This window comes from Cyprinodon variegatus, unplaced genomic scaffold (genome assembly GCF_000732505.1).
Source record: "Cyprinodon variegatus isolate N-32 unplaced genomic scaffold, C_variegatus-1.0 Scaffold260, whole genome shotgun sequence".
NCBI lineage: Eukaryota > Metazoa > Chordata > Actinopteri > Cyprinodontiformes > Cyprinodontidae > Cyprinodon > Cyprinodon variegatus.
In genome coordinates, this window is record NW_015150713.1 from 289,851 (window position 1) to 302,908 (window position 13,058).

Here is a 13,058-nt window from a genome sequence, read left to right on the forward strand (position 1 = left end):
CTTGGTCCTAGTTTTCCATCATGTTCTTCAAGAAACAGCACAAAATTATACTATATGCATTATACAATATTTAGACTTTCATTGGTTAAAAAATATTTTTGTAAACCATATATATGTTACTTTTCACCTCTAAATAACATACAATAAAATAAAATGGTGCTTGTTATGTGACAAAATGTGGGGAAAAAGTTCAAAGGCATAATAACTTTGAGAAGTCAGCTGGGAACAAAACAAAATCATTAGGGAATCATAAAGTCCATTTCTATTCTATTCCAGTACCATGGAGGAAATCTTTTTTTTGTTTTAATATTTGATAACTATAGGGCTTAGGTCTCACCTGCTGTTTCTCTCTAGCCAAACATTCCTTTTCCCAGCGCTGCAGCTCTTGTTTGAGCTTAGCTTGAAGCTTCTGCACCTCATCCGCATCCTCCTTCTTCCTTTCCAAACCCTTCTTCTCCTCTTTCACCTTGTCTGTGTTCCTCTGCTTCTCCTGTTCCTGGGATAAAAAAAAAGCTAATTGATATTTTGATACTGAGTCTCACATTACACACACACTCCACACAAGAGAAACACATTTATTGACTGGGAGAGTAATTAGAGACGAATATTTCTGTGAACAAACCAGGTTGGTTTGGAGGGATGTGATGCTGCGAAGCTGAGGTTTTTCTCCTTCTTGAAGAAGAAGTTTTTGGACTTCATAGAAGCTGTCCTGAAGGGTTACTGCTGCCTGTAAACATGGCAGGAACCCTTAGAAAAGTGTAATATAGCCACCACAAACATATGGACTTTTGTCAGAATTCTGTCATCATGCTATAAATGATTAAATAAATATCAGTTTTACAGTAAGAAGCCTAATATAAATACTAAATATTCCTAATATTATGTTTTTAAGACCAGAGCTAAGCAAGCTATTTAAATTCCCTTGTTTTGTATCTTTCGCTAATCTTTTCAAAGTATTTTGACTGTTTAGAAGAGTTGTGTGCTTTTCAGACCTGTAGACTGTAGAGAAGCTGAGTCAGGCTCTGGACGCTTTCTGTCACCTAAAATAACAATTTGCTATTATTAAAAAACAAAAAACAAACAAAAAAACTTCTGTTTGTTAATTTGTGAAAATTACTGGGCAAAAGAAAACTGCCTGAACCTTTAATAATGTCCCTTTTGTTTCCCCTTTTTTGAGCTCGACTGCTGAGCTCCATGATGTGTTGTCCATGGCCGCTAGCTCGCAGTCCGATCCCAGAGAATTGGAGCTTATACTGAGTGTGCTTAGATAATCTGCTGCTTGGACAAACAAAAGGAGAGTTGCGCATTTAGAGTTTTGGAATATTTGAAAGAGATAAGATGTTGGTGTTTAGGATTTACGTTCAGAAGGAGACTCCTGGATGCTGCTGCCGTGGCTGTTGTAGCTGCAGCACTCAGGCGCTTGGACCGGAGAGTTCTGACTGTGGACTGGACCTACATCACGGGTCTGAAGAATGTTGATCAGGTTCTCCGCTAGAAAGGCAAACATGAGTAAATACTGATGATGTAATTGAAACAAACAACTTAAAGTAATGCTTATATAATCACATATAAACAAAACGTATGCTCTTGCAAAAAACTAAAATCAAAAGAAAGAGTTCTCTTTTTCTAATGCTGTATTCCTCTCCTTATCTATGCAACCATTTTAGCCATCCAGGCTGTTTCTGAGCTGCAGCAGAACCAGACCTTCTAGACTTGAGTGTGTAAGCCAAATTCATGTGAAACACTGTTTTATATTAACGCCTGAATCTTTGCAGGTTTCACGACTTTCCCCAGGATAGATGTGTTTTGTTTGCATTTACAAAGTTCCGCCATAAAAATTGACAGATTACTCTTTTGAAACATCAAACTATTCTTGGGTTATTTATTTATTTATTTTTTTCACAATATTTTATGAAAACTGATACGCACAAATATTGCATTGTTCTTAATAAATTAGTTAATTAAAAAGAATCAAGAATATTACAGCCCGAGTCCAATACTGTTTTTCTTTCTCAACCCTTTACCCCTACTATGCACTGTGCCTTAATATCTTGTTGTTCATTTTGAACACAGGAAATCCCTTTTTCTGAAGCAGGTTTGTAGTTGTAATATGACATGATACAACTAATCAATGAGTCAAAACCAAGTTAATAAGGTCACATTTCAACTCTGCCAGGCGGTGGAAGGCATGAGTTTATTGAAACTGCCCCTAGATGTGCCTAGTCAGATATTCACTTAGAAAAATTAATGCTATAGGCTTTTTAGTGTACTAAAAAGCATATATCCGAGTTTGCTGTCTTTATAAACATACTACAAATCCTGATCATCACCTTCTTTTAGTGCAGCTGTGAGCAGCGACGATGCCTGACGTGGTGCCTCAATATCGACATATTGTGCAGGCCCGACCAGCAGATGGGGATGTGGTATAGACTCTGGAGCGCAGAGAGTTAATTCTGTGAGTTCAGCGTAAAGCTGTAACTTCTCCTCCAAGCCTTGGCAGATCTGCTGGTCCTGAGTAAGCAGTGTTTCTGCACAAATATCCACACAGAGAGTAGGGATTGTTGTTTATGCTTTAGATCAAAGGATTTTACATTTATAGATTCATTTAAACTTTGTTTTTACCCTGGAATTTGCTGATCTTCTGAACTCTCACTTCTGCAGCTTGTCTGGCTTCTTCTGCCTCTGTAGCTCTCTCCTCCTCCTCTTCTTCCTCTGGACAACTGCAGTGTAGTTCAGTAGGTTAGATAATGAGTAATCTAGTCATTATCATCTATTAACTTGACACAGACACTCCGATGCTGAAACAGAAAAACACCATAACCTTGATGTGGACCACATGTGCACACACACACCTCTCCACAGCTTGTCGGATGTGTCTCATCCAGGCATTTCTCTCCTCTTTTGTGATGGTGTGAACTTCATACATCTCTGGCCCAACAGAAGATGCAGAGATAAGGAACATTCCTCGTTCCTCATTGGCTACCTCTCTCACAATGAGCTTTTGCAGGGGAATAACTGGAGGCTTTTGGTCCTTAAGGAGAGAGTCCAGAAGGGAAAGGTTACAACATGGAAAACTTGAGTAAAGGTGTATCGAGTTTCAAAGCAGAGTTTGGGTAAATGCCTTACCACAGAGGCAAATACGAAGCGTTGGTCTTTTTCTTGCAAAAAAACCAGAACATCCGTCAGCAAAAGTGCTAAAGTGTCTGTGAAAAAAAAATTGTTGAAATATTTATAAAAAATGTTTGCGTTCTGTCGAAAGCAAATCTAATTCTGTACCAGAGATGATCTCATTCACACCTTTTAGACGCCCGGTTGCAGTCTTCCAGTAGAGAAGGCCTTTGTGCTGCAAAGCCCTGTGTTTGCTGTGTAGGTCTTGTTTGCGAAATATCTTGTTGTTCTTAAGCTTGGCGATGCTCTTGGTTTCGAGCCTGGCCAGCACTTCCTGCAGCTCCTGAAATCTCTCATATTTACCAACCATCAGGTCCACTGCTGTGATGATCTCACGGATCTGAGCCAGAGCATCTGACAAGTCAGAGTGTTCCCGGCTTCCTTCTGTTGGTGGAAACGGGGGCAATAGAATAGACAAACAACTTTATTTTCCAATTTGGCTTCTATTTGATTCATTAAAATAAGTCCTAATCAGATTAAAGAAGGAAGAATACATTTTATGACCATATCTTTCAATTAGGACATCTTTAAGATGACAATGAATACATGTACTATATTTATTTGAATGTATACCATCTAAAATTTATCATACTTTTTTAGCTATTTTAGACTAAAGCCATGAATGTATTTCAAAACAATTTCATGTGACAGACCTAAAAAAAGTATAACTTTGAAGGAAAAAGAAAATTATAAATTTATGTTTATTCTTTTTTTTCTTGTGACTGCAGTTTAATATGTTCCCATTTAGTCCAAACCTCTGCATTAAATCCAATGTAATACGGTGCCTTCAGACCTGAGTCTAGGATTAGTATAAAACAGTTAGTTATAAAAATATCCCAAGTATTAAACGTCTTAAAGAAAACTGCATAGCTGAAACCCATTTAGATATGTTTGCACTTCTAAAGTGTCAGGATTAGCAAGGGTTGCATCAAACAGAGAGGCAGCCCATGGTAATGCTGGAGGAGCTACAGAGATCTTTAGTTCAGGCAAGTTGGGTAAATCAGTTGACTGGACAACTATTGGAGTTTACAAATCTAACATAAAGAAAAAAAAACTATGTTAAAGTTTGCCACAAGCTATAAAAATGAAAAAGAAAAACTGCTCAAGAAGGTGTTCTGGTTAAATGAGACAAAAATCAAACATTTTGCCTTCATGCAAAAAGAACTGAGGGTAAAATAACATCACCTTGAACACACCATCTCCATGGAGAAACATAATGGTGCCAGTATGATGCAATATAAATACTATTTTTCAGCAAGTGTAGAGAAGAAAATTGTTAGAGGCTGGAGAACATTTTAACTGAGGCAGAGGTTTAAAGGACTTTACAATCCCTGTATGTTCAATTTCATTCTGGTTAACCGTATAAAATCTAAAAATACACAGAAATGTTTTGTCACAACATAATAAAATGGAGTAAAGTTCAACTGGTAAAAATACTTTTTATTGCACAGTATTTGGGTAGATGCAGTAGAAGACTTTTAAATCTGTCTAGCTCTCTCACCCTGAGTGTACTGTAGTATCTTCTCCACCAGAACTGGATACTTAGTGATGCGCTGCGTGACAAGCAGGATAAATTCTGGCACTTCTCTTCGTCTGACCAGAGAGTTATTACTCTGTTGCTGTGAGAAGAGAAAAAAAGTGAGAGTAAAACATATTCAGTCTATCAAATATATCTTACTGTATAAACCTTGTGAGAGGCTGGAAAATGAAACTTACTCTGACAAAGTTTTGAAATTTTTTGTTCTGCTGCTGGAGCTCTTTGAAGAGATTCACGGCTTCCGCATGGTGACTGCAGAACTCTGCGTACACCTGCTTCATCTTCTCAGCATTTTCATCCGAGAACTAAACAAGTAGAAATTGATGATGGTGAACATTAACATTGATCTTGCACAAACAGCTGACTTGCCAATACCAACCTGCTGCAGCAGCACATCGCCAATCTGATGGATGAGGTAATTTCGTGAATTTTCCTTTTGGGTTGCAGCTTGCCGGCATTCCTGCAGCGCTCTGAAGAGGTTCCTGTGTAGAAGAAGAAGGGGATCCAAGCACGGGAAGATCCGGGCCACGCAATCTGAGTCGAGCTGCAGCTCCTCCAGCATGCCTCTCCTAAAAACCTCCGACATGACTGTCAGTGTCTGAATGTGGTGCAGCTCCGTCTGCATCAGCTCTACACAGAAAGAGGTTACAGGAGAACATCCAGACTCAGACTTTCTCACAGTATCCAACTTAGGGGTTTTAGTTACTTGCAAAGATGGGAAGTAATGAAGTACAAATACTTCGTTACTGTACTCAAGTAGATTTTTCTGATATTTTTACTTTACTTTACTACTTATTTTTATGGTGACTTTTTACTTCTACTCCTTACATTTTTACACAAATATCTGTACTTTCTACTTTCTTTAAAAAATTGTCTCGTTACTTTAGTTTTGAATCATTTCAATGGAGTTACCGTTATTATTTTTCACGTCATCAATACCAAATTCAATCTAATTGGATGAGAATCTACGTTGCATTTGACGCACCACTACAAGATGAATCGACAGATTCGGCGGCATTCATTGGCGGCAAATCATTGCAGCTTGGTGGCGGTGGCGTTAGCATAGTAGCATGGACGACGAGATGATTGAAAATGAACACAACGGAGATCTAGTCCTATTGGCAGACATCCATTTAAAATGTAGGCAACGGCATGAAAAAAGTGGTTTCTACTTTTACTTTTATACTTTAAGTAAATTTACAAGCCTGTACTTTGTTACTTTTACTTGAGTAAAGAAGTTTAATCAGTACTTCCACTTTTACCAGAGTATTTTTTAACACAAGTATCTGTACTTTTACTCAAGTACAGAAAGTGAGTACTTTTGCCATCTCTGGTTACTTGTGAATCATACAATTGGAAGCACAGTTGATAAAAGCATCAATATGTGTTGGGGGTCTGATTTTTAGGCTTTATCAAATACAGCATAATCACATGCTAGTATGGTCACAATTATTCAAAAACCAGCTGTGAGAAATTAACTGCTTTTGTGATTGTTGCAACATTAAGGAAGGGATTTATTTTTTCTTTTAGAATATTACAGTATTTTTTACCCAAAATGACACTTAAGAAAATGAATGTTAAAAGCTGAGCTTGGTGGTTCTATTGCAAATCAATGCTTAATTGAATTCCATTCAGTATTCCTACCATTTACGAGGCACAGATTTACAACAAATGTCCTCTTATGCTGCTTTCCAAGTTAGACAGGTCACATTCATATAAGACATAATTTGACCAAGAGTATTCAATTATTATTAGTTTTCATGGTTTTGGTTCTCTTTAAGTTTTGTCTTCGAGTTTTCGTTAGTTTTATTTCCATTTTGTGTTATTCTAATTATTTTCTGTCTCCCATTTATGCACCTCCTGCTCAGTCACTGTTTGCCGGTTCATCATCATTTCTCTGCACTTTGTTGTGAGTATTCCTGGTTCTCAGTTTGTGGTGGACTTAGTCTGTTTATGTTTTGGGGTTTTCTCTTCTGTTGTCACCTTTTTAAATTAAATCTGCAAGTAACCATCTTCAGCTTCACTCTCTGCATTTAGATCCTCCTCTCAAACCTTCACCCAACCTGACATTAGGGTCATTCATTGCAATTCAACCCAGCTATATGGTTGTTTACGTTAAATCAAAAATACATTTTCAGTAATAGAAATTGGTAAAAACTCTGAAGAAGCTAATTGAATTACATTTATTCATTGACGTTGAATCAATTTCTGACAGTCTGTAGGACCCGATCAAACACAGGAAGCACAACAGTTACTAATAGAAAGTTCTTAATAGGTATTTCATTCAGTGGTTCTGTCTAGGAAATAGATGCAGCTAAACACAGAAGCACTGAGCCAACACCTATTTCTGATAAAAAGAAAATTAAAGTGCTAATTATAGCATTACTTCTATAAATGGTTTTACCCAGAAACAAACACAGTGTAGCATAGAAACATTAAGGGCCTGATCTTCAGAAAGTTTGCAAGTGTTAAAACAGGTCCAATCATGTTTGTATGAGCAGAGTAGATCTTCAAAGAAAGTGCAAAATGATTTGCATTGGCAATTCAGCAACCACTGCGTGCAAACCTTTTTGCATGTTTGGCTTCATCAATATGCAGAACATATTCTAAGTTCATGGGTGGAGGATATGCAAATGTTAACATTTACCATGTGCAAAGCAATTTTCCAAATCTGAAATTAAACTGTAGACACAGTTTTTGCATCTTTTTTAGTACTAATAAAAGTCAGGTACAAAAATAAATCTGCAGTTGTTGCAACAAAGGAGGCATTGGTGCAATCCTAGAGGATGGAGAGAGATTTTGGCTGCATGTTAACATATTTGGACTGTTAGAAATGTTTTATTTTATTTTCATTCACAATGTGAAATAGGCACTAAAAATATTGTTTAATGTTATTTTTATTTTTTTTTAATAATTAACATTATCATCGCCATCTCTATGGCTTTAAAAGCTCATCTTTCTCTTGTAGTCACTCTCCAACTATCTTTAGAATGCGCAATCTACTAAATTTCAATGAAAAGAACCAAAACAGTATGCACGGCCTAATATTTGCATAGTAATATGTGGATCAACCGCACTTATTTCACATACTATAAATAATGTATCTGCAATTTAAGTTGGTGCGCTTTATTGAAAGGAAAATAGAATTAGTATAAAAGGGACATTTCGACCTAAGATTTGTCAGTGATCCACATAACAGACTAAACTAAATAGTAGCGCAGCTGTCAAGTTTTGGACGGGAAACTACAGCATTTTATGCTTTTTCCTCCTGTTCTCTCGTAAATTTCCATCAATATTGTGTAGTAAAAATATATTTAAAAGAAATATTGAACTGCCTCTCCATACAGAATAAATAATTTCCTCTAGGAAAAATGATATTAAGCTAAACACAGAAGCAATAAGTCATCTGTATATGATGGCAAATTAAAAACAAAAACATACAAATCTATTGAGAATAGTAGTTGTTAATCACTGATATCAGAAAGACAACGTTACACATAGAAGCACTGAGCAACAGGTGCCTTCATTGGGAAAGTAAAACAAAAATCATGTACAGCTAATGACCAAGCAAAATGCCATGAGATTGGACAGAAACCATTTATGCTAGTTTGTGTTTTATATTTCTTAACAGTGCAACCATATCCTTAAAAAAAAAAACATCTTACCATAGATAACATCTTGTCGTTTGATGGTGCGCCTGTCTTGTTCTCTACAAAACTCTGGACAGACGGCGAGACTCCAAGACTCAGCTTCGAGCCCCAGCAGGTCAGCTGACAGATCACTCAGAAGTGGAGCGTCAACAGTATCTGTAAACACAGCAATAAGACAAAGATTAACTTTGTAATTGATGTTTACACTGAACGCAATAGGTCTCTGTGCCTCACCCTTTGTGCTAATTGGGAGGTCGGCGAAAGGGGGAGTTGCTGTGACAGGTGTTCCATCTTCAGACGGTGAACTGTTAGTGCACGCTGTCGTGTTGCATTCACTGTCCACCCTGGTTTCATTCCAGCATCTGCTGGAGAAACAAAGCCAAAAGAGTCCAGGCTTAAAACCCATGTTGAAGACAAACCTGTCTGGGAAAGATGGTTTCATCCACACTGACTGGACTTTAAAAAATCAGGCAACAATAATTTTGGATGTTTTTTATGTGAGTATCTGATGATTGCTATCATTCAGTGATGAAGTTTTCCAAAAAGGGTCTAACTGTCTTTTTCAAATTATTACATTTCAGTCATAAGAATCTTACAGCAAAAAACATATAAAAATCTTAATAATAAAAAAGCCAAGTTAAATGAAAGTGTTTGATTGAATAGGTAAACAAGTGCTTCAGCATACATCATATACTGTAGATTCAAATACTGCTCTACCTGATGTCAATGGAGATTGATTGGCTCTTGGAGAAAGAAGCCACAGTTTCCCTTTTCTCTTTTGCCATCGTTGGACCTGAAGATGATGGTGAAGAGCAAGCAGATGAAGAGAAAAGAGAGCTCGGAGAGACTTCCTTGGCAAAGCCTAAAATATCAGCAGAGAGATGAACGACCATCAAAGTGGAGCTGGACTTAGAAAGTGATTTGTATCTGTTTTGTATCAGTACTTTGAAAAGGTTCAAATTTTTAATGATTGTTTAAAATAACAAAGTTTTTCCCTCTGCTGTATTAGATTTGTTGAGCGTTGCTGGTCAGCTAGTCTAAAAGAAGGCTACAGCACTTTTTGCAAAAAAAAAAATAAATAAATAAAAACACATGGCCAACTAAAGTGACCTATTTTACTTCTACGAATGACCTATAATAGTGACCTATTTTACTTCTACGAATGTGGAACATGTCCAGACAGTCATGGGAAAAAATTAGACCACTCTTTTTTTTTTTAATCATATAAAACCTTAAACTTTCGTTGTCCTTTATGATCATACGGTCAGAAGCAACCTGAGAGACCAAAGAAAAGTCATCAAGAAAATCCAGACTTCACCCCCCACCGAGGTGGGTTGAAGTTTAACAGGGCTGTGCGCGTTAGTGAGTGTGTGTGTGTGTGTGTGTGTGTGTGGGTGGAGGGGTGTGGGGTGGGGGGGGGGGGGGGGAACTGTGAGATGAGGGAGGACAGATGAAAACTAAATAAATTCAAACTAAAGAAGGACTTTTAATTGGGTTATTTGTGGGGTGGGGGCAGGGATACTCACTGTGTGGGAGAGACATGGTCTTGCTTTTCATCAGCACTGGATTCCTCTCCGGCAACTTCTGGAGAAGAAAAATGCAGGAGTACAAAGGAAACGTTCTTTTCTTCATATAACAAAGTGCAAGTACAGTTAATATTAGACACAACCACATAAGAGCCAAATGGATGTAAAACACACCTGTCAACCTTTTACTTCTGTTTTCCTAAGTGTGTCACCTCTATGTTTGTGTAAAGCACGGGGTAAAAGACAGCACTCTGTTTACAAAGGCTCAATAGTGTGTGATGTGACAGGTTCCCGGATCTTTGTGAATAACCTATTGTGTTAATTTGTATATTGGACTGTAATCAAGAGTAAGTGAAACACTTAATCGCTTTCGTTTGTTATTGTCTTTCAGAAAGGATTAACCTCTTGAAAGGTTACAAAGAAACTTTAACTGGGTCAATAATAATAATAAAATAAAACATTGTTTTTTCCTTTGAAATCTGATACAACAGGTGAGATTTCCTTTATAAGTGTTGGGGCATTTTCTTTTCCACTGTTGCCGCATGTATGCTCAGTATGAGGGATTGCTCATTGCTGCACTTTGTTTGTTGGAGGTCGTTATACTGTGACCTTTACCTCTTTTCTAGATGCAAATACTATTAAAAGGAAATATTTGCATTCATAAAATATAAGGTGTTCTTTTTTATATAATGGAGCATTTAAAAATAGTGATCAATAACTCTTTTTAACAAAAAAGGTGAGAAAACCAATTTTCTTGTCAAAACAATGACCAACTCCAGGTAAAAAAAAAAAAAAAGTTATAATGAAAACATAATGGCCATATGCATAATTCTATTACCGGTAGTTTTTTTATAATCTATCCATTAAAATATGTTGTTTTAAGTTCAAACCAATCATAGTATTGTATCCAGGAAGCCTACAAGGATAAGGAGTTGTTGGAAATGATGAAAATTATTAGAAATTTCTCACGTACTATAATATGAAATTGTGCTTTTTATGAGTTCCACTATTGGCGGGAAAACTAAGTTCTATAATATATCTCAATGATTTTCCTAGCTAAGTTAAGTGAAATAAATTAAAATAAAACTGTTAATATACCTATTTCCAATCATATTATATAACTGTAGAGCTATGTCTTTATTTTGATTTGTTTTTAAAATCTAATAAAAATCATTCCCCAACATCCAGGTTCCTAAAACAAAAAAAAAACGAAAAAAAGAAATTCATAATGATGCAATGCTAAAATTCATAGTGAAACTGCATGGAAACTTTTATGCTAGATATCTAAAAGGAGCACCAATGTGTTTAGAACTGAAGTAAATGATAATATTCCAAAACATGAACTTAATTCTTCTGTAATTACAATTTGATGGAACGATATGAGCAGATGCAGTTGTTGTGACATCAGCCTTTCTTAAGATTCAAAGTGTAGATAACAGTGATGATAGTTTTCTTTTAAACTGGCAGTTATTTCAAAAAAAAAAAGGCCATCTTTAATCACTGATGATAGATATACTGGCCCAGAAAAAGCAGGCCTAAACCAAGATAACATCACCATATTTCCCAGATGGGATAAGATGTTTTCTTTTCTTCAATTAGTCTCATCTTTCCACATTTACTCAGCCAACTCCAGCATGTTCTCTTTATCTCAGAAAACTACAGAAAGACAGCAACATTGCAGAAAACAAATGGCTTTCTATTTCTTCACGACCTATATGATAGGGTGTTCAAGACGTACGATGAACACTAAAGATTTTAATAGTAAAAAGGTTGATGCTTTTCCTTCATCATGCAAAAACTTTTTTGTGTCTTTTTTGTGAACTGTTTGGTGATATACATCACTATCTTGAATTTGATTATATAATTGTTAAATGTCTTCAGAGAGTATTAGGTTTATTAATTTATCCATGACTTTATGTTTTCGTCATTAAACACAGGCAACATTTTCTTAACAAAACTTCATTTTACAAGAGCCCCATGCAGTTAAGGATTGATGGCTGCAAAAAACATACTTTGTTTCCTACCATAACAAACATAATCAGTGCTGAGATTTAACTGGAACCTTGTGCTGTGATTAAACTAAGACTGAGCTGCAGGGAAGCAGGCACTCTGATATGGAAGAACTAATTTGTGGGGAAAGTACTGCACCTCCATCATTAAGTACGTTGGAAGATCAGTGATGCTGTGGGTCACTTTCACTTCTAAAGGTACTATTTAAAACGACTGCAAGTCATTGTTTTAAATTAACTATTAAAAGACAAAAAAATCTAGATTTCAGCAGATATTTTCCCAATAACAAGCTACTCATAACATCCAAAGATCACTGTGTGTAAAAAAACAAAAACAAACTAGTAATCTTAAAGATGTGTTGAAAAAAGCAGTTTGCTGCCCAATCTTAATTTTAGCTTTTGAAGGCATGACACTCGAATCTCCTTTTATTCTGCAGGTTGTTTGATGAAGGTAAAACCTTAGGGTCAAAAGATAATTAAGAAAATCTTAGAGTCTTTATGTATGCATTACAGCACATATATTTGGATTTTCTAAAATAAAAAAATGTAAGCTCCTCCTCATATTTCTATTATGGGGGGAAAAGGTTATTTCTTGTACTATTTGATCGTTTAATTAAAGGTATAGAGGACGATCTTTTATTTCCAGGAGGATCATCTAAATAAGCTTAATTGTAAATCATCCTGGTGATATGTTTATGTAAGGCCGTTTCACATGCTCGTCCCATTAGCTATATTTTTCTGCGCGTGCACACTTTAAGGCGTATATGGGTGAGCTACAGTTTGAGTCAGTCATTTAAGCTCACCTTTTCACAATGGTGATAGGCCGACGTTCGTGAGAGAAAAAGTGTCTACGAAGTGTATGAGAAGAAAAGGAAGGCCTCAGAAGATGCAGAAATATTGTGGAATGCTTTGCGTGGAGAGCTCTCACAAAGCATCATGGGATTTGCTGTCATAGTGGCCCACTGTAAGGCGACTGATAATAAAGATGGTGCAGGAACCGCACAGTAGATTATGTAGTTATGTGACCAACGGCGAGCAAAAAGCAGTGATCATCTGTCCAAATGGTCAGTTAACTGAGTTTGCTATAAAGTCCACTATATAGTTAGCCTGGGTGCCATTCCGAACTTAGTCCCGCCCACAACGTTTGAGGTCGGGAAGTTCGGTCTGG

General features: G+C 36.6%; 1 protein-coding gene across 3 annotated transcripts in view; it reads right to left on the reverse strand.

Annotated features, from left to right (window-relative positions):
• LOC107089688 (rho guanine nucleotide exchange factor 28-like) overlaps positions 1-13,058 on the reverse strand; it is a 65,444-nt gene that overhangs the window by 4,896 nt on the left and 47,490 nt on the right. For 2 of the 3 annotated variants that reach the window (XM_015382602.1, XM_015382603.1), the window contains 17 exons: positions 9,882-9,939; positions 9,073-9,217; positions 8,590-8,720; positions 8,371-8,511; positions 5,085-5,335; positions 4,885-5,010; positions 4,670-4,787; positions 3,298-3,552; positions 3,127-3,203; positions 2,853-3,031; positions 2,623-2,720; positions 2,331-2,528; positions 1,360-1,491; positions 1,142-1,275; positions 993-1,040; positions 623-727; positions 338-496 (listed from right to left, as the gene is read on the reverse strand). In XM_015382602.1, coding sequence (XP_015238088.1) covers positions 338-496; positions 623-727; positions 993-1,040; positions 1,142-1,275; positions 1,360-1,491; positions 2,331-2,528; positions 2,623-2,720; positions 2,853-3,031; positions 3,127-3,203; positions 3,298-3,552; positions 4,670-4,787; positions 4,885-5,010; positions 5,085-5,335; positions 8,371-8,511; positions 8,590-8,720; positions 9,073-9,217; positions 9,882-9,939 — 2,355 coding nt within the window. The remainder of the gene's footprint in view (positions 1-337; positions 497-622; positions 728-992; positions 1,041-1,141; positions 1,276-1,359; positions 1,492-2,330; positions 2,529-2,622; positions 2,721-2,852; positions 3,032-3,126; positions 3,204-3,297; positions 3,553-4,669; positions 4,788-4,884; positions 5,011-5,084; positions 5,336-8,370; positions 8,512-8,589; positions 8,721-9,072; positions 9,218-9,881; positions 9,940-13,058) is intronic. The other variant, XM_015382600.1, reaches the window with a different exon arrangement.